The sequence below is a fragment of the Ixodes scapularis genome, unplaced genomic scaffold, assembly GCF_016920785.2.
Source record: "Ixodes scapularis isolate PalLabHiFi unplaced genomic scaffold, ASM1692078v2 PGA_scaffold4__175_contigs__length_147842914, whole genome shotgun sequence".
NCBI classification, from domain to species: Eukaryota; Metazoa; Arthropoda; class Arachnida; order Ixodida; family Ixodidae; genus Ixodes; species Ixodes scapularis.
Window position 1 is genome coordinate 65736516 of NW_024609879.1, and position 21542 is coordinate 65758057.

Below are 21542 nucleotides of genomic sequence, written 5' to 3' on the forward strand. Positions count from 1 at the left end.
TTATACGACACTGTCATCTATTTTTGACCTGACGCGCTGACGATGGCTACAAGTGGCTAGACATTAGCGCTTATTAGCGGCAACATAATTTTGTTTCTATGCTAACAGGTGACAAGCACTTCGAACGGCTATTTCTGGCTATTAGCATATATTAACAAACTTGGCTTAAATCGCTCGATAATCCCTATTAGTGACTATTATTATAATTCCGTGGTTTTTAATGTCGTTTTGGATAGGAGTGGCTTCAGGCGGCAATTAAAGCATTACCGTTTTTTATCGAAACCTCATAATCCCAGATATTTTTCCGTCCCTCATTCCGAGCATTTTTAGCTACGTTTAGAATGAACATTATTGTCACTTGACTTGACGTCACATCTATATATGAATTCGGTTTCCTCGTAATATATGGGGAAAAAAGACGCCACGGGACCTATATACCTATGAAACAATACATGTTTGTTTTCCCACTGTTAAACACGTATTATTTCCTCGGAAGAAAATATATGTGTTTTTATGTTTCTGCGACAGTATGTCATGAACAGTTTGTGAACAGCAATTTAAAATAAATTTGTATGTACTTCACGGGCCTACATGGAAAAATTTGTATTTCTCTAAAGTTCTTACGGACAGAAAAATGCCGTACTTCTGCAGCGCAAACAAATCAGTGAAAGCATATTGTGCACCTGCGGTACTAAAAAAAAAAAAACATCAGTTGATCCTATCTGATACGAACACTGATTAGATATTCTTATCTTTGCGTGCACTTCTGTGATGAAAGACGCTTTCTTTTCGTGTCGCAACAGGGACTTCTCCAAACTCAGCTACTTCCACAATCCCGGAAAAGAGCCACTTCTGACGTGGACAGCGGGAAATGTCATCGACAGAGCGGCAGATTTTTTCGGGGACACCACAGGCGTCGTGTACCCACATCAGAACATCAGCAGGACATACACAGAATACAAAAAAGAGGTCAGTGCATACTCAGAATATCTCTTTATCTCGAGACGCCTTCCTTAGTGCTTCAATACATAGCACGGAAGGCGTGACGGGGGAGACCAGGATCCCTAATATTATTGTTAACAATGACAACCCTCGTGGAATATAAGCCGTGTAAGATCCACCATTGTTAGCCTTCATTGATGGCACGCTGTGTCAAATTCGCACAGAGCCTTTGCTGGTGGCACGCTGTGACGTCACGTGACCCCATGACGGCACACTCACTGTTACGTCAAGTGGAGCTGAGATATCACGGAACACTATGACATGGCATCGCGACGGCACCTTACCTAAGGTTACGTGACACCCTGACATTAGGTTACACCATATCTAGACATCGTAATATTACGCTACGTATCTGCATTATGTAAGCTTACATCGCGACGCCATGTGGAACTTACTGCCCCTGACCTGACGTTTCTTCACAAGGCCATGTGCGGTAGAGCCGCGTGACCATGTACGTTCGCCCTGTGACGTCACGTTGCACCTTGAGGTGACGTGACACTGTGACATAGTGGTATCAGAATAAAGTCAGGTCGCACCATGACGTCAGAGAGAACTCATACAGCTGTCTATTTAGAGCGCCTTAGGCATATACCAAAGAGAGTGGCAGTTATTTTTTATAATATCGGGGGACTCAATATAACTAAAAATTGCCTTGCTTGAGAGCGCAGAAAAATAATATACCTGGGAGTTTATTTTTTCTGAAATATAGGATAGAATTATCACGAGATGACACTGTGGCCAAGGCTAGTGGATCCCAGAGGACACACTTGTGTTCTCTTGGATCCGTCTGAGACCTGACTCTTGGGTTCGAGATTATTAAAAATCTGGCTCTGGGGTTTCAAGCAAACAACTATAATGACTGGATCAGAAATTGAAACAAACAACGTAGTTTCATTCTCATTTGAAGGGTAACTCCGCTCAATTCCGAAGATTTCGGGATAATGAGTGATTTCGCATTAAAGAGCCCTAGTAAAAGACACTACGTCGTTTGCTTCGCAAAAAATGGGATATATATTTTTAAATCTAATTTTAAACACGAGCGGAAATCGAAACCGAAACTTCGGCTCCGTCCGGCAACATTGGCCTCGGGCCGCCAAGTACATGGCCATCACGTGGTACGAGATGTCACGTGATCCTCGGCCCAACGACGGGCGGGATGGTGGTGGGCGTGCGGCAGGCGCGAGTGTCGTCTGCACCGCACTCTTCGCCACGTTTTGGTGTCTACGGCATTCGACGACGTCTGCACAACTGCGGCATAAGTCTGCGACTCTGCGCACGTGGTGTCCATAGTGCGGACGAAACTCCGAGAGGCAATAATCACAAACGGTGAGACGACGACGGTGGTTGTGACGCGGAAGATGGCGGTAACGGCGGGACCACGGCGGGCGGTTGGTCTGCTCCCAAGAAGCGCGCTGCGCAGGCGCGTACGCCAATCACGTGGACACCGCTGAGCGCCGAGAGGCAACGTTGCTGACGTCATGCGCTACGCTTGATCGGAGAAGTAAAAACAAGCAAAAGGGGGCCATGATGGTGACGTTTAGCTCAATGTTGGCTCCGCCCATGCCATAGCCTTGACTGCGCTGTTGGTTGCGCCTGAATTCGCCCGCTCGAGTCAGCCAATTTCGGCAACTTGGCGAGTTGCAAAGTTTGCCGGACCGTTTAAGAAACATTTAAACAGAACTTCGTCGTAATATTTGACGTGTGGTCTTCCTAGGCGATACTGAAGAGGACTGCATTGTTTTTTTCAAAAACAAAAATGAAGCGGAATTGCCCTTTAAGCATCAGGTAATGTGGTTAAAGGAACACTGACAGCCCCAAAAGTTGTATATGTTGTTGCCTGAAACAATGCAAGTTGTAGTCGTATCCACGAAAAAAAAAAAAAAAAGGAATACCACAACGCAAAAAAAGATTCCCCCACACGCGCGCGCGCTCCTTTTCAAATTTTTGGGTTTTTCTCTCTCTCTCTCTTCTCACTCCCTCGCTTCGTTTTATTTTTTACGTTGTCGATTACGAAATTTAGAAGCTTTATAACCAACCTTTTTTATATATTATTTAAAAACAATATTCGTAAACGTGTTCTTAACGAAATTGCGAACGCACTACAGCCCTTCTTTTAGAATTATCAAAAATCGGAGTCCGGAAGTGTTGTCGCCTCCTGGCTTTTTATTTTCACTCGGAAATATGGCGGTGCTTGGCCGATGTAGCACTGAGGAGGATCGGGACTCATGAAATGGGATGAAGCTCTCTTTTCTGTGCCCGACGGACTCGCAGTCTTCGAAAAAGAGATCGCTAAACGGTCAGAACATAGAGATTTGGCGTCTGTGGCCCGCGGTTTCGGTCGGGACTCTGTCGGGGCAGCCTTTTACCTACAGGGTGCGGCCGTAAAAAGTTTCACATTTGGCACGCCTAGCAAGAAACGAATTTCAAATGTACATACCTGAAATTGGGCACACGAACGTCGTTTATTCCAAAGTTTTTTGCCTATTTTTTTCAGTCGTTAACTCTGGAATAGCGAATTATTAGAAAGATAACAAAAATGGCAGACGTGCATTTCCTATGGCCTATACCCGCCCGTTCGCCGTCTCCTATCTAATTCGCGACGCCGCTCCCAGGTGGCGCTCTGAACGCAAAAACGCGGGAAACTGCGCACGAAAAGCTGGTGTCTGGCAAGATAATCGCGATAAAAGTGATTTTACCGAAATATGTGAACGATTATCCCCTTCTACTTGAAACCTAGAAACTGGCGGACGCCCTCGTTTAATAAAAATATGTTCTAAAGCAGACGAACGTGTGTCTTCCTTTGTCGTCTGCTTATCTGTTGACGGGTCCGTTCCCGGTGAAAGCTCAACTTTGGAATCAAGACTGCCGCTGCTGAGGCATCTTGATTGTTCCTATTTATTGTATTTGTTGCACTATCTTCTGCAGTTATTATCAAAATATTTTCCGCGCCGCCCTGCGATGCCGCAATACTAGGCAAGTGAGTGTGCCCAGGCAGTCAAGTGGTACGTGGAGCGGAACTCGGTGGCCACACAGAGCGAAAATTTCGCACTGCATTTCATAAACGCCCGCCTTCACGCCCGCCTGTTTTGACTTGGGCGGATCGTTTTGTGAGTGGAGAAGACTTTAAAAAGAAGAATCCAGTCAGTGAACGTGAGAGCCTGCTGAAAAATGAGGAGCTCATTGAAGCGGTGCTTGCTGTCTTCGAGAGCGACCCGCAATTGTCAACAAGACGAGCAGCTGGAAATAAATGATCTCGTCGCATCATGGTGTCTTCTTGCTTGCATGACGATCTGTCAAAACTTGACTTGAAACAGGTAATTTCAACAATCTTTCATATATTTCGTTCAAATCACTTTTTATCGCGATTATCTCGCGCGACACCAGCCTTTCGTGCGGCGCTTCCCGCGTTTTTGCGTTCAGTGCGCCACCTGGGAGCGGCGTCGCGAACCAGATGGCAGACGGCGAACGGGCGGATATAGGCTATAGGAAATGCACGTCTGCCATTTTTGTTATCTTTCTGATAATTCGCTACTGCCGAGTTGACGTCTGAAAAAAATAGGCAAAAAACTTTGGAATAAACGACGTTCGTGTGCCCAATTTCAGGTATGTATGTTTGAAATTCGATATTTGCTAGGCGTGCCAAATGTGAAAGTTTTTACGGCCGCACCCTGTAGATACGCTCGGCCTGGACCCTCACATATCTTACAGAAGTCCTCTGCGCGTTCTCGTCGTCCTGACACCGTTAAAAAAAGAATTGAGATAGCTGAAAGGGCAGTAAAAGAACTTTGAGCTCGAAACTGAAGTGTCGTCCGCTCACAGCAATAGGCGGCACGCTCGGAGAAGCGCGGTTCATCGCGGGACACGGGCGAACACGACACTTCCGGTCGAGACGCTTCGGAGGCGGGAGAACTGGAGGTACAGGACGACTCAATCTTATGATCTCTCGTATTTTGGAACGAGGGTTGAGTGTTGGGCGAATTGGGGACTCATAATAGTTAAAAAACGTAACAGGACAACGGTCAGAAAGGAAGACAGAGACGCAGCGCTACATACAACTGAATTTTATTTTCGTTGTCACTCAATATATATATCGGCGCCAACAACACCAAGTTAATAAAATTATACAAATTCACATTGATAAAAAGCTGAAATTGTGGCCATTACTCATCGCACTATCTCAGACTAGTTATCCCTGGTTGGCGGACGCAGCTGCCTGAAGAAGCACAAAACCTGCTTCGCTGAGTGTGTAGACGGGGTTGATTATTCCGTCCCATCATCGTGCGGGCTTCGCTATGTGGGTCAAACACACCGCTGTCTGAATGAACGGTTGAGGGAGCACCGCTACAATCGTAGATAGCGTCTTGTCAGGGCATCTCGGTGTGCACTGCCGAGATTGTGGCTGCACTCCACTCTTTTGCTGACTGGACTTTACTAAACGAAAACAGAAATCAAATCACACAAGAGATACTTGAGGCCCAAGATATTGGTAGACAGGCTGCAGTGTGTCAGCCCACTCTCTGTATGTCTGTCGGATAAAGAATTGCTGTTCCTCAACAAGGAATGACTAGTCTGAGATGGTGCGATTTGTGATGTCACAATTTTAGCCTTTTAACAATGTTTATTCGTATATTTTTCTTAAATTAGTTTTGTTGCCACCGGTATATATATTGAGCGACAAGGAAAATAAAGTTTAGTTGTAAGTAGCGCCGTGGTTTCCTGTCCGCTGTCCTGTTGCGCTATTTAACCATTATTTAGGGGCATTTCTGGTCTGGTGGTTAGATGGTGTAATAAAGTGATGGTTTATGGATTGATGATCTCGTGGTCTGTCGTGTTTTGGGACATCTGATGGCCTAAAGGTTTCACGGTTTGCTGATCTAATGGTCGCTAAAAATTTATAATCACACCTATGTAAACGCAGAAGACAATGATTGCATCACAGACAAATAGGAAGTTTCATTTGGGCCCATTAATATTTTAACAAGTAATATGCGAAGCTTTGGATACCTTCCGAAATCTCAATGGAAAGCTGAAAGCAAGGTTTGTATTTTGGTTATGGCATATGACATTATTTCTAGATAGAAATCATTACACGCTGAATAATTAGACTACAAAAACACAACCGAAGAGTAAATGCGCACAATTCACTCGCTACTTTCGAGACTCCAAAACTTGCAACTTTAGCGGTTTCCGTTGCGTGGCTATCTACAATCTCACCCCATGTTCATGCTGGGTATGAAGGCGTCATGCGACACCGCGCAATACACTAAGCCTTGCCAGGACGAGGATGTGGTAAGCCTTGCACTAGCGCATTCGTGTCGGTGTAAACATTTTATCTCTGAAGACATTTAGTTAACTGTACAGGTCCGCCTAGTAAATTAACTTTTATAAAGCTAAGTGCATTACTGGTCACGTTCTTTGCCACTTAGATTGTAGACATGATCTACTTGCCATGCAAAGCGGATCAACAAATTGTTTTACAAACCGACTATAACACAATATAATGCAAAGATATTATAGCAAAAGCATACCGAGTTTATAAAAATGTCTCGTCGGGACGTTTTGAGTACCATAGCACTAATGTTATGGCGTATTATAACGGATCGAACACTACGGTTATCAAGCTGCGCCGCTGGCAGCTTTCCACACCGAATGTTGTTCACGTATGCGCGACGACGTGAGATCCTTGGCGCCTCCTCTCGGACATTGTTGGAATCGGCCAAAGACAGTCAGGTTCTTCCCAGCACCGAAATGTGTCATGAGAAGCACCATTAGCCTTTTGACGATTTATCTATTGAGATATCCTGATGGTATCAGACGGGCAACATCAAAACCTTTTGATGGTGCATTTTGACAGTTTTTCGAGCTACAAGCAAAGGCCGTTAATGGTCCAGCAGCCTACATAAAATGTTTCATGGTCCATCAGACAGTACCAAGTAAGCCCATCACACCATCAAGAAAGTCTAATGGACCATCAAGAAGGTAGATTAGGCCATCATGAAGGTATGTTTGACCATGAAGAACGCGTGATGGTCAGTCAAGAAGGTGTCGCGGTCCGCCAAGAAGGTGTTATTGGCAATAAAAATGTATGATGAATAATCCATAACATTTAATAAACTCTCCAAATTTTCTGGTGGTCTCTTCCATCGGAGATCGCCAAGCCATTTCCAAAAGCATCACACCTGAAACTCATTGCCAAACATTTTTTTTTCAATTGCAGCCAACGATAATGTATTATCATGGCTTCAAGATCAACATTGTCTCATACGACATTTGTTGATGTGAAGATCTGTAAATTTTCGCAGTCTGTTGAATCCTTAAGGGTTTTGCAGGTGTTCCTCCTTTGACCCTACTTTTTTTCTTATGTCGAGAATGATATAGTACTTCACATTCCAATTACCTTACTTTTCCTTGTCATTGAAAATAATATGTACACCAAAATAAGATCGCTCTCGGGTCAAGACTATAATGTCAGCATAAATAAACTTTGCTAAGTGGTGCGCGGAGTGACAAATGTCTTTAAATCGCAAAAAATGTGTATTCATGCACATAACGCAGCAAAATACAACTTATCTTTTAACATCAGCTTGTACAGTCGCCAGCATTCAAAGTTACCTCAAATAAATTCTTTCGAGTCATCATTGTAAACGTTCGACGATAAAATGCACACATCAATCGTTTACACGTATGGTGTGGAACAAATTTTGGTACCTAAAATGAAACATAAATTCAACATTAAGTTAAATTGGTAGCTTATAAAACTTTTGTCAGGTCAGTTCTCAAAAACGCAGGCGTGGTATGAGACCCCTTTACGGTTTCCAATAACAATTTTATTAAAATTGGTAAAAAAGCTTGCATTTTGTTTGTTTGTAAACAAGATGTTAGATAATTACACTTATTCAGACCTAAAACTTATCCAAAGTTTTCAAAGAAAACTGTTGAAGGGACCCCAAAACATGTATTGTCGTCAACATTTATCGACGTAGTGTCTTTGTTTTAAAACCCCATACAAGCTCTGGACTCGTGCCCTTCGTAAATAGGCACAGTATCAGCAGGTTCAAATGTTTGTTCAATGAATCGTAGGATATATTTAACTGAGACAGAACAAGCCATATTTGCCTACGCCGATTTCCCCATTACCCATCAAAGACTCAGAGCTAAATAGCCCGGTCTGGGTATGTGTGCCAGATAGATTCGTTCAAATTTTCGTTTTTCCCAGGAACAATTCAGATTGTAATTCACTACCAAATGACATTGTTAAAATAAATGGCTATGCATGATTCCCCAAACAGCATGGCAATACGTGACCAGTTTCGTACCCAGTACCGGCTGCCAATCGTTCCCAATATCAGCAAAATCTTTCAATCACAACGACGCCGCCAGTTGTTTTTCACTTAATGTAACAGGTGAGGTCGTTCAGGAGGTCTGGGACTCCCTCTAAAACGACTCCAAGGACGACACATCGAAAATGGGACGAGTAGAGTCGCCGATTAAGCGGCGCGTCTCGCTCAATCTTTTTTTTTATCGGTTTATATGACACTTTTTTGGTCAATGGGACAAGTATGGCTTTCGCCTTATAATATTAAACAATGAATGATGCTGACATCCGGAGCGACGATAAAATCTGTTTTGAGACAGTGTCGCTTTTATTTTCTTATAGGTAGATCAACTAGCTGCAAGCCTGGTGTCCCTCAAACTTCCGGTGGGCTCCAGGGTTGCCATACTTGCTCCGAGAATTTACGAAGGAGCACAGCTCCTTTATGCGGCCTCCAAGGCGGGACTTGTCATGGTAAATGCGGATCAGTTATTTGGGTTCATATGCTTTGTGTGAAGACTTCAAGCGCACCATTGAATTCTGACTCGCGTGTGTTCTGTTCTACAGGTTGGCATCCACACATTCTGCACGCGTTCTGAACTTGAGTTTTGCTTGAATAAGGTAAGTCATTTCCAGCTCACAGACGATTTTGCATATATGTTACTTTTACTTTCAATATTTCAAATTTTAATTCGGTTTCTTTTAGGGGGTACGAAATGAACAGATTACAAACTGTCGAAGGGTCGATGACGCACATTTGATAAAAGTTGTGTTAGCTAATGTCGACAGATGCGCTTTTATGCTGACATGAAATGACTTTAGAGCAGTGGAATGTACGATGTTTAGCAACAAATTATTTCAATCCTTTATGAAAGATAAGTTGAAAGAAACCTCTCTCAAACATTTACCGCAATTATACCATGGTTATCGTTTACTATACTTCGTTTCACCTCAAGTCCACACGTATCCAACGCTACAAGCTGATGGGGCCTATTATACAGTGTCAAAATGTCATCATCATTGTGTTCGCCGCTTTGTTATGTTTATGTACGTTTCTATTATCTCTGAACCAATCATAAACAGGAAAGGCCTATTGCCTTGCTCTCTTGGCGCTCCTTGATTGATCCCATTATTTCGTAGCGTCAATTGCCTGTGAACTTCAGCTGAAACGAAGTATAGTAAGTATTAAGTAATTTTCTAGGGGAATACTGAAGTTGTTTGCGAATTCATAAAAACTTGAGCCTTGCTTTTTTTTCGAATATACAAGTTACAACTGTCCGCAGAGTTGAGTGGGGCAGCCAGGCTTTATATACTCCTTTCATAGACACCTGGCTGCAATTCTTTATTATTTCGAACCTATTAATACAGACAGTATGGGGAAAACATACAACATTGATATATTTGAGGATGAGGGTAGTGTCTTGTAGGATTATATATTTTTTCACTGGACTCAAATTTGAGGACTCTTTTAAGGTAATGGAGTTTTTCGATGCTTTATAGATTATAATTTGTTGTGCTGGTTCCATGTAAGTTATTACTTATGTGTAGGGTCTATACATCTATACACTTTCACAGTATTAAGGGGATTAGTTTCTACGTGGTAAAAAAAAGAATTGGGGTTTATATTTGTTAGTAATAGCCATAAGTAATTTAATATAAATTTATTGCCATCTGCCAATTGTGACACTAATTCCCAATTTAATGTAGCGCATTAGTGAGGATGATTTTGACCTTGGCATTAAATAATTTGTAAAAAACTATACGCAATAGTTAGCAAAGAGGTGGATTTTTACATTAGCTTTTTTTTACAACATTATTAATGTATGTAAAAACCAAGTAGGTGGCAGCACTGATCTCTGTGGGACGCCAGAGGGAACGTTTCATTCCGACGATGAAAGATACAAATGAGAATCAGAATCAGTTAATTTTGTCAGTGCTTAAAAACATGTGACGAGGGGGTCAAAAACAAAACCTGCAAGTTTGCACCTTGATGTCAGTGCCACTCTGCCCTTAAACACAGGGCAGAGTGGCACTGACATGAAAACACGAAAGAAAAACACAATGAAAGTATTTTATTTACCATATTATATAAAATGTATTGCATTTAAACATATTGAAGGATATAAATATAAGAGTCATAAAACAGAAATTTTCGCCATGACGTGACGGCTGTAATGACGCAATATTTCCGAGTTTGGCGAGGTCTAAAATTATTATAAGTTATCTTAAGGCACCTTGATAGGTGGCAGTTAATGTCGTAGATAACATTTTATATATGTCAAGAATGTTATGCTTTATACGTAAGGGAAGGGAACTATAATTGCGTGGGATATTTTTAATTATCCTTATTGTGTTTGTTTGTATTAAACTCAACCCGTCTAAGCTACTTTTTGATGTGCCCCAGACCAGGAGGCAGTAACATATAATTGAATTAAAAAGGGGATCATATAAGAATTTTTAATAGTTACAGAAAATACTTGACTATACTTGTTAAATGTTCCTACTACCTTACAAAGTGTTTTTGTGTATGCAAGAAAGAAATATGAAGATTCCACGTCATGTGTTCGGCGAACTCAATACCGAGGGTCATTTTTCTTAGTTACAAAAGGAAACCGACAGCGCCGAAACTTCGGGATTGTAGTAGGTACAGACCATGGACGCTCAACAAAAAAACTAAAAAGCAATACATCTTGAATATTGTCACGCATGGCAAGGCGAAACAAGGAATAGCTGGGGAAAACTGAAATGTTTAATGGGGCGAACGTGTGCCCAAAAAATAAAAAGACTACAAAAGAAAGCAAAGCGTCGCGGGCGTCGAAGTCGGCGAGACAGCAGAGTCGAAAGCTGAGGCGAAAACTGACTCGGCAAAGTCGCAGGCGGTCTCTTATCTAGAGTGAGTCACGATCTCGAAGATTCGGCGAAGAAGGTTCAAGCGTAGCGCGCTCTAGACGAGAATGAACACGCACTTTCTAGAACAACAAAAGCAGGGATAAATGATAGAAGCCATGTCCGCAGCAAGAACAAACGAGAACCTTCTACAAGTCCGTGACCCTGCGCGCGGCATTACCCCCCCCCCCCCCTTTAAAAGCGCATTGTCCCGATGCAGCACAAACCGAAAAACAAATCCACAACTAAAGGACAGCAGAATCGCGAGCCACAGTTCACAGTTCACACGTTGACGGCGGTGGAAATTGCTATCGTTCGGAATACGGGTTCAGCCGGACGACGTGCACAACCTCGGGTCGCGGCTGACGTCTTCTTGCTGGTCGTGTTCCGTCGGGAAGAACTTCATGAGTCAGATCTCTGAGGCGTCGGGTGATCTTGTAAGGCCCAAAATTGCACTTCAGCAGTTTTTCGCTGAGACCGCGACGACGAATTGGTGTCCACACCCACACTCTGTCTCCGGGCTGGAAGTGGACGGCGCGGCGCCGAAGATTGTACCGGCGAGCATCGACAAGCTGTTGATCGTGGATTCAAATGTGGGATAGTTGGCGTGCCTCTTCTACTCTCTGACTTACCGCGTGGGCATCATCGCATCCGTCATCCACTGGCTCATGGGGCAGCATAGCGTCCAGCATGCTCGTCACGTTTCTGCCATGCACCAGCTCGAAGGGTGCAACCCGCTCGTTTTTTGAGCTGTGGTGTTTTAGGCGAACGTGACGTATGGTAAATCTCGTCCCGCGTCTTGTGCTCTACGTCGACGTACAATGGAGATCATGTCGGCGATCGTCCTGTTGAGCCGCTTCGTTAGCCCGTTGGTCTGCGGATGGTACGCGGTTGTCCGACGATGGCTGGTGTAGCTGAGCCGAAGGATCTCTTGCGTGAGCTGAGCCAAGAACGATGACCCTCGGTCGGTTATCAAGACTTCGGGGGTGCCACGTCAAAGGAGAAGAGATTTGACGAAAAACTTGGAACCTTCCACCGCTGTTCCCGACGAAAGGGCTTTCGTCTCGGTGTATCGTGTAAGATAATCGGTCGCGACGATAATCCAACGGTTTCCTTGCGTCGATGTTGGGAACGGCCCACGTGAATCCATTCTGACCTGCTGGAGGGGCGTAGTTGGAGCAGATATCGGCTGCAGGAGTCCTGCTGGCTTTGTCGGTGGCTTCTTACATTGTTGGCACTCATGGCCCGACCGTGTATACAAATGGACGGTTTTCGGGAGTCTCGGCCAATCGTACTTGTCACGAATCCGGGCGAGCGTCCTGCTGTAGCCAAGGTGTCTAGCCGTCGGGTCGTCGTGGCAAGCTTGCAAAATATCTTCTCGCAGGCTGGCAGGAACAACCAACACCTAAGCAGGGTTGCTGGTTCCGAAGTTCTTCTTGTAGAGCACGACTCGCCGCAGAACGAAGCTTGACAAGCATCGGGCCGAGAATCGGGAACGGAATTTCCTTGACCTTCGAGGTGGTCGATTACGGCGCGAAGTTCGGGGTCGTCTCGTTGAAGTGCTCCCACATCGGTATACGTAATTTCTCCGAGGAAACGGCCGTCATCGTCGTCGTCGTTGCTGTCGAGAGGATATTCGACTGGGGATCTGGACAAACTATCGGCGTCATTATGCTTGCGGCCAGACTTGTGCACAACGGTCACGTCGAATTCTTGCAGTCGAAGGCTCCACCGAGCGAGGCGTCCCGATGGGTCCTTGAGATTGGCGAGCCAACAGAGAGCGTGGTGATCCGTGACAACGCGGAACGGGATCCCGTACATGTATGGGCGGAACTTGGTTATTGCCCAGACGACAGCAAGACATCCTTTGTTGGTCGTTGAATAATTTTTTCCTGCCGTAGACAGCGCCCGGCTTGCGTAAGCGATTACTCGCTCTGCCCCTTCTTGACGCTGAACGAGTACCGCACCAAGACCGGTATTGCTAGCGTCCGTGCGGATTTCATTCTCCGCCGACTGATCGAAATGTCGGAGAATAGGGGGCGACTGGAGCCTTCGCTTGAGTTCGTTGAACGCTTGTTCTTGCTCCTCTCCCCACTGGAACTGCACGTCGTCCTTCGCCAGATGCGTTAGCGGTGCAGAAATCTGTGCGAAGTCACGAACAAAACGTCTGTAGTAGGCGCACAGCCCAAGGAATCTTCGGACGGCCTTTTCGTCTTATGGTTTCGGGAATTCGGCGACAGCCGACGTCTTTGCAGGATCAGGGCTTACGCCCTGAGCACTCACGACGTGACCCGAGAATTTCAGCTGTTTATAGGCGAACCGACGTTTGGAAGGTTTGAGAATCAACCCAGCAGCCTTGAAGGCCCGTAGCACGGCTCGCAGTCGCCTCAGGTGCTCGTCGAATCCGCTCGCAAATACCACAACGTCGTCAAGGTAGACGAGACAGCTCTGCTATTTCAAGCCGGAAAGGACTGTGTCCATAACGCGCTGGAAGGTGGCCGGCGCTGTGCACAGCCCGAAGGGCATTGCTTTAAATTCATATAGTCCGTCCGGCGTGACGAAGGCCGTCTTCTCACGATCTCGTTCGTCGACTTCAATCTGCCAGTACCCGCTCTTCAGGTCCATCGACGAAAGGTATGGGGCGTGGCGCAGCCGGTCCAAGGTGTCGTTGATGCGGGGCAGCAGATAGACGTCCTTTTTTGTTACTGTGTTCAGTCGGCAAAAGACCACGCAGAACCTCAGTGTTCCGTCTTCCTTCTTCACCAGGACTACTGGGAAGCCCACGGACTGTTTGAGGGATGGACGATGTCGTCATAAAGCATTTCCTGAACTTGCTTCTGGATGGCTTCCCTTTCTTTCACAGAGACTCGATACGGTGGCTGATGCACAGGAAGTGCGTCGTCATCAGTAACTTATTGATGCTTCGCAACCGTCGTCTGGCGCACCTTTGCTGACGTGGCAGAGCACTCGTTTAACTCGGCGAGGAGGTCAGGCAGCTGTCGTCGGTGGGGAAGGGGGAGGGTTGGGTCGATGTCGAGCTCTGATGGCGTGGTTCTCTTATGCTGCGTCGGAGAGGCGTCTTCTGAAATCACGGCAATAGCGGCTGAGTCCTGAATTTCCTCGTAGCCCACAGCTGTACCCTCTGTAAGGTGCTGCGACTCTTGCGGAAGTTGGTGAGAAGGGCTACGGTACGCCCGTCCTGGAGCTCGGTTACGCCTCTTGCAATGCCAATCCCTCGTTCGAGGAGAAGCTGTTCGCTTCCTTCGAGCAGTGCTACACCGCAAGTGGCTTCTTCGGCCCCGACGGGCACAAAGACACTCGACAGCGGCGGCAGGTTGACGTGGCCGGTAAGGACTCGTACAGGAGCTAACGTCGCTTTGGGATCTTCTGCCGATGGGACAGGTTTCTGAAGCGTCAGCTTGTTCTCCGCAAGGTCGATGATGGAGCCGTATTCACACAAGAACTCCATTCCGAGAATGACGTCCCTCGAACAGCCTTGCAGAACGACGAACTTCACAGGGCAGGTTTCACCGTGGATCTCAACAGGAGCAGTGCACCTTCCGACAGGCGTGATGAGATATCCGCCGGCGGTTCGTATCTGCGGTCCGTCCCACGACGTCGTAACTTTCCGAAGGCGACGAGAGAGCCTCCCACTCAAAACGGAGTAGTCTGCTCCGGTGTGAACGAGTGCTGTCGCGTCGTGGCCGTCGATGCTAACGTTGAGGTTATTCGATACTCTTGCAGAACCGTCGTTTCGCGGCGTTGCGGCGTTAGAGTGGGAGTGCTCCCACGATCTTGGAGGATCGTTGCATCGTTCGTCTTCGGCAACACCACCTCCCGGCATTGCTGCGCCTAGTTTTCCAGACGGGAAGCGATGGGGTGACAGACTGTCTCGACGAGACCGTTTGAAGGGCGATGGCAAGCGACTCGGAGATGGTGAACGGACTCCTCGGCGGGGAGACGACTCAGGCGATGACGAGCGGCAGAGGTAGTCCTCGATGTCCCGAGGTTGCTCTCCAACACGTGGTCGAGGGTCGTTGGGTGCAAACCCTCGTAGGCCCAGCTGGCGGTAGGGGCATCGTTGGTAGATATGGTCGGCTTCCCCGCAGTGGTAGAACAACGGGCGTCGACCAGCTGTCACCACACGTCGGTCTTCCTCGGCGAAACTTGTTCTGGACGAACGTGCGCCCGATCTAACTGGCGTCGGGAATGCTGCGGCTCTGGAGGCACACGTCGGGGATGCGCCATATACGGACGCGGTGCTGGTGGTGCTCGGCGGACCATTGCGGCGTAGCTTAACGTCGGTTGCTGCGGTGTCGCCGTGTTGATGGGAACTTCTGGGTAGACCGCCCGTTGTCCTTCCTCGCGCAGAGCCTCGACGATGGAGAGTGTCGCTGGACGACTTGCGTCTGGCAGCTACTCGCGGAGTTCCTCCCGGACGACCTCCCGGATAATTTCGCGGATGTCCGTACCAGGAGCGTTTTTGCTGCTAAGCATCGCGGTTGCAGCGACGCTTGGAAGTCGCTGGTAGTGGGAAGCGCTCTTGGAGGGCGCGCTCGATTTTTGTCGCCTCGGTGACAGAGGTTTCTACGGTGCTCGGCGGGTTGCGCACGACGCCTCCAAAGATGTCATCTCTCACCCCGCGCATGAGGACCCGCAGCTTCTTGTCGTCTGTGGCTCGTGGGTCGGCATGGGCGTTCAGGCGGAGGACAACTTCTACGAAGCTTGTGATGCTTTTGTTTGGGCCCTGCGTTCGAATCCGGAGGAGATCTTCTGCCCTCTCCTGTCGGTGTAGGGTGGCGAACGTCCGCTGCAACTCGGTCACATAGATGTCCCACGACGTAAGCGAAGCCTTGAACCAATGCCTCGCAGTACCCTCCAGCGAAAAGTAGACGTTCTGGAGGCACTGCTCCGCAGTCCATTCGTTGTGGCGCGCCGCACGCTCGTAGTTCTCGATCCAGTCTTCGATATCCTCGTGGATCTTGCCATGGAAGGGAGTCGGCGTACGAGGAGCGACGGGCAGGTAGACGACGACAGGGTCGGCGGTGTTCGGCGACTGGTTGGCCATCGTCGTCTTCTTCGGCTTGTGTTTGTCCAGCAGCAAACTGTATTCAGGATCCTGTCCCTTGGTGCGTCGGCTGGTCCGAGTTTCAGGTTCCACGTCGAGTGGTATTCTCACCGGGCTTGGAATCGAACTTGCACTGCGGGCCCTAGGAGGGGAGCGCTGTACGGACGTGCGGTACCCCGCACCTCCACCAAAATGTCACGCATGAGAGGGCGAAACAAAGAATAACTGGGCAAAACTGAAATGCTTAATGGGGGCGAAATTGTGCACAAAAAATAAAAAAAGGTTACAGAAGAAAGCAAAGCGTCGCGGGCGTCGATTTCGGCGCGACAACAGAGTCGAACGCTGAGGCGAAAACTGACTCGGCAAGGTCGCAGGCGGTCTCTTATCAAGAGTGAGTCACGATCTCGAAGATTCGGCAAAGAAGGTTCGAGCGTAGCGCGCTCGGGGTGAGAATGAACACGCACTTTCTAAAAAAAGACAAAAAAAAACAGGGATAAACAATAGAAGCCAAGTCCGCAGCAAGAACAAACGAGAACCTTCTACAAGTCTGTGACCCTGCGCGCGGCAATATACAGCCTCGGCTGTCAGGAAAGAGAATACATAAACGATAAAAATAAATAACCACACAAGAAATCAAGACAATTCCCTGAAGTAAATGGTCCCACGTCATCATTAATAAATAAAACGATACTCGGGTGACAGGTTCCACGGAGCGATTGTCTGTAGAAGAAATGAAAACTTCTTATGACTTGTTCTACAGAAAATCTATCTTATATTTATGGAACGATTCACACGATTTGCAATATAGTTAGGTATTGCTAGGTATATCCTTTTATCAATACCTGTCAAATCGTCAAAAATTCCGGGCAGGAACCTCAATCGAAAGTCTTTGCGCCTTAGCAATAAAGTTCCCAACCAAGTATATATTTCACCTCTGTAACGGTATTCTCTCCTACAATAATTTCCCATTACAAATCTTGCCGCACGGTTTTGAAGTTTGTTAACTTACCTGCAAGGTACTTCTAGATCCCACAAAACAGATGCGCCCTCCAGTGTTGGTCTAACCAAAGAGCAGTAGGCTGTCTCCCTGAGTTGCTGTGGAGCAGCGGATTAATTTCGTATAAGAAAATTAAAGTTTGCCTGGCCTCTTTAGCAGTTCCAGTGACTTTAACGTTACAAAAAGTGTGCTTGACAAGGTAATCGCCAAATGTTTAACATCAATGTTATTAGTTAATTTATGATGACCAATAAAATAACATGATGAGACCGGGTTACCTTTCCTCCCAAAAATGACTTGCACACACTTACCCACATTCAAGCCTAACTCCCAAATCCTGCCCCAATCCGATATTATATTCTCATGCATCTGTAAAGAAGCCGAATCACTAACACTTTAAACCCTGCTATACAAAACACAATCGTCCACAAACAGCTTTACGAACGATTTAATGGTCGAAGATATCCCATTAATAAACACAATAAATAAAAGACGTCAGCACTGACCCCTATGGCACGACAGAAGTGATGTCAACAAAGTCTGAGCTTGCACCAATTACGACGACACACTGCTTTCTCTCAGAGATGTAACTTTCTATCCAACGGTATTATACGTTTCCATCAAGGCTAAGGGAGCTCAGTTTGTGTTGCAGCAAATGGTGGGACATTTTACCGAAAACATCGCTCAAATCAAGAAAGATGGCGTGCGTTTCTCCTCCACCCCCCCCCCCCCCCCCGCCCTCCCCCTCTCTGCCGTTGAAACCATGTTTAGATAAAGTACTACGAGCTGTGTGGCTCATGAGAGGCCCTTTCTAAAACCGTATTGGGTAGAAGAGAAATAACCGTTTGTATTGTAATGCCTCAAAATATTGCTTTTAATAATATGCTCTAAAATCTTGCAACATATGCAGCTCAGTGAGATGGGGGGATAATTCTCCACTTTATGTTTTGATCCCTGCTTATAGATTGGCGTCACGCACCTCACCTTCCACTGACCCGGGGGTACACTTTGCTCTAGGGATTTACAAAAAAAGTAAAAGCCGTTCACAACTCCCTGTAACACCGAATTAGAGCGCAGCTCTTGAGGAGGAGGAGGGAAGGGTACTGGGGGGTGAAGTGACTTGGGGGGGGGGGGGTCACGTGACCTTGGGGAGTAACGTGACCATGCCGATGATGTCATCAGTGACGTCACTGATGACGTCATCAGTGACGATGACGATGCGGACTCCGATGACGTCATCAGCGATGATGACGATGACAATGCGGATGTCGGTGACGTCATCAGTGACGTCACTGATGACGTCATCTGTGATGACGATGACGATGCGGATGCCCCCCCCCCGAAGTCACGTGACACCCCCAGGTCACGTGACCTCGGCGGGGGTCACGTGACCTCCCCGATGACGTCACCGGCATCCGCATCGTCATCGTCATCATCACTGATGACGTCATCAGTGACGTCACTGATGACGTCACCGGCATCCGCATCGTCATCGTCATCATCACTGATGACGTCATCAGTGACGTCACCGGCATCCGCATCGTCATCGTCATCATCACTGGTGACGTCATCAGTGATGTTACTGATGACGTCATCAGTGATGATGACGATGACGATGCGGATGCCGGTGACGTCATCGATGACATTATCGGGGAGGTCACGTGACCTCGGCGGGGGTCACGTGATCCTGGGGGTGGTCACGTGACCTGGGGGTGTCACGTGACTTCGGGGGGGGTCACACGACTTCGGGGGGGGTCACGTGACCTCGGCGGGTCACGTGACTTCAGGGGGGTCACGTGACTTTGGGTGTCACGTGACCTTGGAGTGACCTTGAGGGTCACGTGACCTTGGGATGACCTTGGGGGCCACGTGACCTTGGAATGACCTTGGTTACGCCGACGCCGACGGCGACGCCGCTCAAGCCGGGAACGGGCCCCTAAGAGCTGCGCTCTAAAAATAATCTCTAAGTAGCGAGACACAACAAATGAGCACAATTTTAGTACTCTGGGCGACAAACCATAAGGACCTACAGCCTTTTTAGAGCGCAGCTCTTAGGGGCCCGTTCCCAGCTTGAGCGGCGTCGGCGTCGCCGTCGGCGTAAACAAGGTCTTCCCAAGGTCACGTGACCCCTCCAGGTCACGTGACCCCTCCCAAGGTCATCTCAAGGTCACGTGAACCCCTAAAGGTCACGTGACCTTGGGGGTCACGTGGGGTCATCTTGGGATCACGTGACCCCCAAGATGACGTGACCCCTCGAGGTCACGTGACCCCTCCCAAGGTCATCTCAAGGTCACGTGACCCCAAGATGACCCCACGTGACCCTTTGAAGGTCACGTGACCCCTCTGAGGTCACGTGACTCGCGAGGTCACGTGGTCTCCTCCCCGAGGTCATGTGACCCCCGAGATCACGTGACCCCTCTTAAGGTCACCTTAGGGGTCACGTGACCTTGAGGTGACCCCCATGTGACACCCAAGGTCACGTGACCCCCAGGTCAAGCCTCCCCGAGGTCACGTGACCCCCCTCCCCGAAGTCACGTGACACCCCCCCCCGAGGTCACGTGACCCCCCCCCGGAGTTATTAAAGAATGAGGGGAGGAGGAGGAGAAGGAGGAGGGGTCTACCCTCCCCTCAGTACCCTTCACTCCTCCTCCTCAAGAGCTGCGCTCCAATTCGGCGTTACAGGGATTTGTAAACGGCTTTCACTTTTTTTTAATATCAAGCTCGTTTAGGCACTTCTTTATCCCCTTCACAGTGATGACTACAGGAGCCATTTTATTCGCAATTTTTTTCATTGAGATGGGGTTAAGAATGAGTTCTGACGTTAGAGGCAAAAATGCACTGCAAGTATGTTTTAAAACAACGTGACTTGTTGTAGCTTTCTTCAATTACTTCCCCAAGATAAAATGCGTTCGGAATTCCCATATTTTCCATACGCGTCTTTTCGAGGTATTTCCAAAATTCTTTGCTACTAAGTTACATGCCATCAGATAGTTTATCAAAATACTCGCATTTTGCAGTGGTAATAGCCAGGGACTCAAACCATACCCGAACCGAAACCGAAAACTGTTTAGAAACGAAATGTTTTCAGTAAATGGAACCGAAACTAAACCGCTATTTGAAACCCATAAAAACTGCAAACGTAACCGTGACCGTAAATGATTTATCGGAAACCGGTTCTAACCGATAATAACTGAAAAATAAAAATAGTTTTTCTCAACTGTGACCTGGAGCAGGGATTTTGAAATGTCGTGTCCATTTGATACAGTTACTGTCATCGAGTGGCGCATCTTTTAATACATTTCCGTTTATTCCAAATTTATAATTGAGAATGCTTATTTGGAATCAGTGGTCGAGCTTAAAATAAAAAAAGTATATTTCCAAATCTGCCACACTCTTACATCGCTACATGTGTTCAGTACGTCTCGCCTTCAGGGTATTAACTAATAAATAAGAATTCTCAGATGTCCATCAAACTCGGTTCTATCAAAAGCACCGATATCTTTGACATGCAGTAGACACTATGAAGAAACAAGGTAAATTGACCATCATGAAGAGCTGGCGGAAAAGAAAACCTGGTATTCATTTAGTCTGAAACATGTCGCGAGTGACGGTTTTGGAACAACACAAAAAGAAAAAAAAAGTGTCAGAGGTTTGACATTGGCATTTTGTATGATATATATAATTATACCTACAGGGTGATTGCCGAAAGGTGGACAAATTCGATATTGCGAAAACTACGCGTCGCAACAGAAAAAGACTAGTGAAAGTAACGAACAACACATAACTTATTTTTACAGCTTTCTATGTTCTTACTGTGTTGTTCGTTACTCTCCCTAATCTTTTTTTGTCTTGGCTCTTGCATTTCCATCATATTTGACTTTCACCAACTAGCCCAGCTCTCAATTTTATTACTTTATTCTATTTACCGGTATTTTACTACAGGATGGCTATAGTTCTGCTCCTTCCTTCAGTGTGGGCGAAGACTCGACGGCATGTTTTAGGTTGAAATAAACTATAGCGACGAGAAGGTGCAAATGATTCTTCCAGCACCCATTGGGGAACTTTCTTGGGGTTGTTTACAAACGCTGCGGAACGACAAAGTAGAGATGTTAATTTTTATTTTTATTAAATAGAATGGTTTCGCGAGTAGCGGAAGGAACATGTATGCTCGAGTGTCAAACTATACAATGTAAGTAGATGTAGTGAACAAGCGTTAGAGCTAGAAACGTGTGCAACTTTTGACCAATTAGAAGTATTAAGACATTCCTAAGTTCCTT

At 46.8% G+C, this 21542-nt stretch overlaps 1 protein-coding gene across 1 annotated transcript in view; it reads left to right on the forward strand.

The window, feature by feature from the left end:
- The first annotated feature begins 771 nt into the window (after positions 1-771).
- Positions 772-21542, forward strand: part of LOC8037272 (medium-chain acyl-CoA ligase ACSF2, mitochondrial-like) — an 86185-nt gene continuing 65414 nt past the window's right edge. Inside the window, exons 1-3 of the mRNA XM_040216690.2 lie at positions 772-969; positions 8660-8788; positions 8882-8935. Of these exons, the coding sequence (XP_040072624.2) occupies positions 772-969; positions 8660-8788; positions 8882-8935 (381 nt within the window). The remainder of the gene's footprint in view (positions 970-8659; positions 8789-8881; positions 8936-21542) is intronic.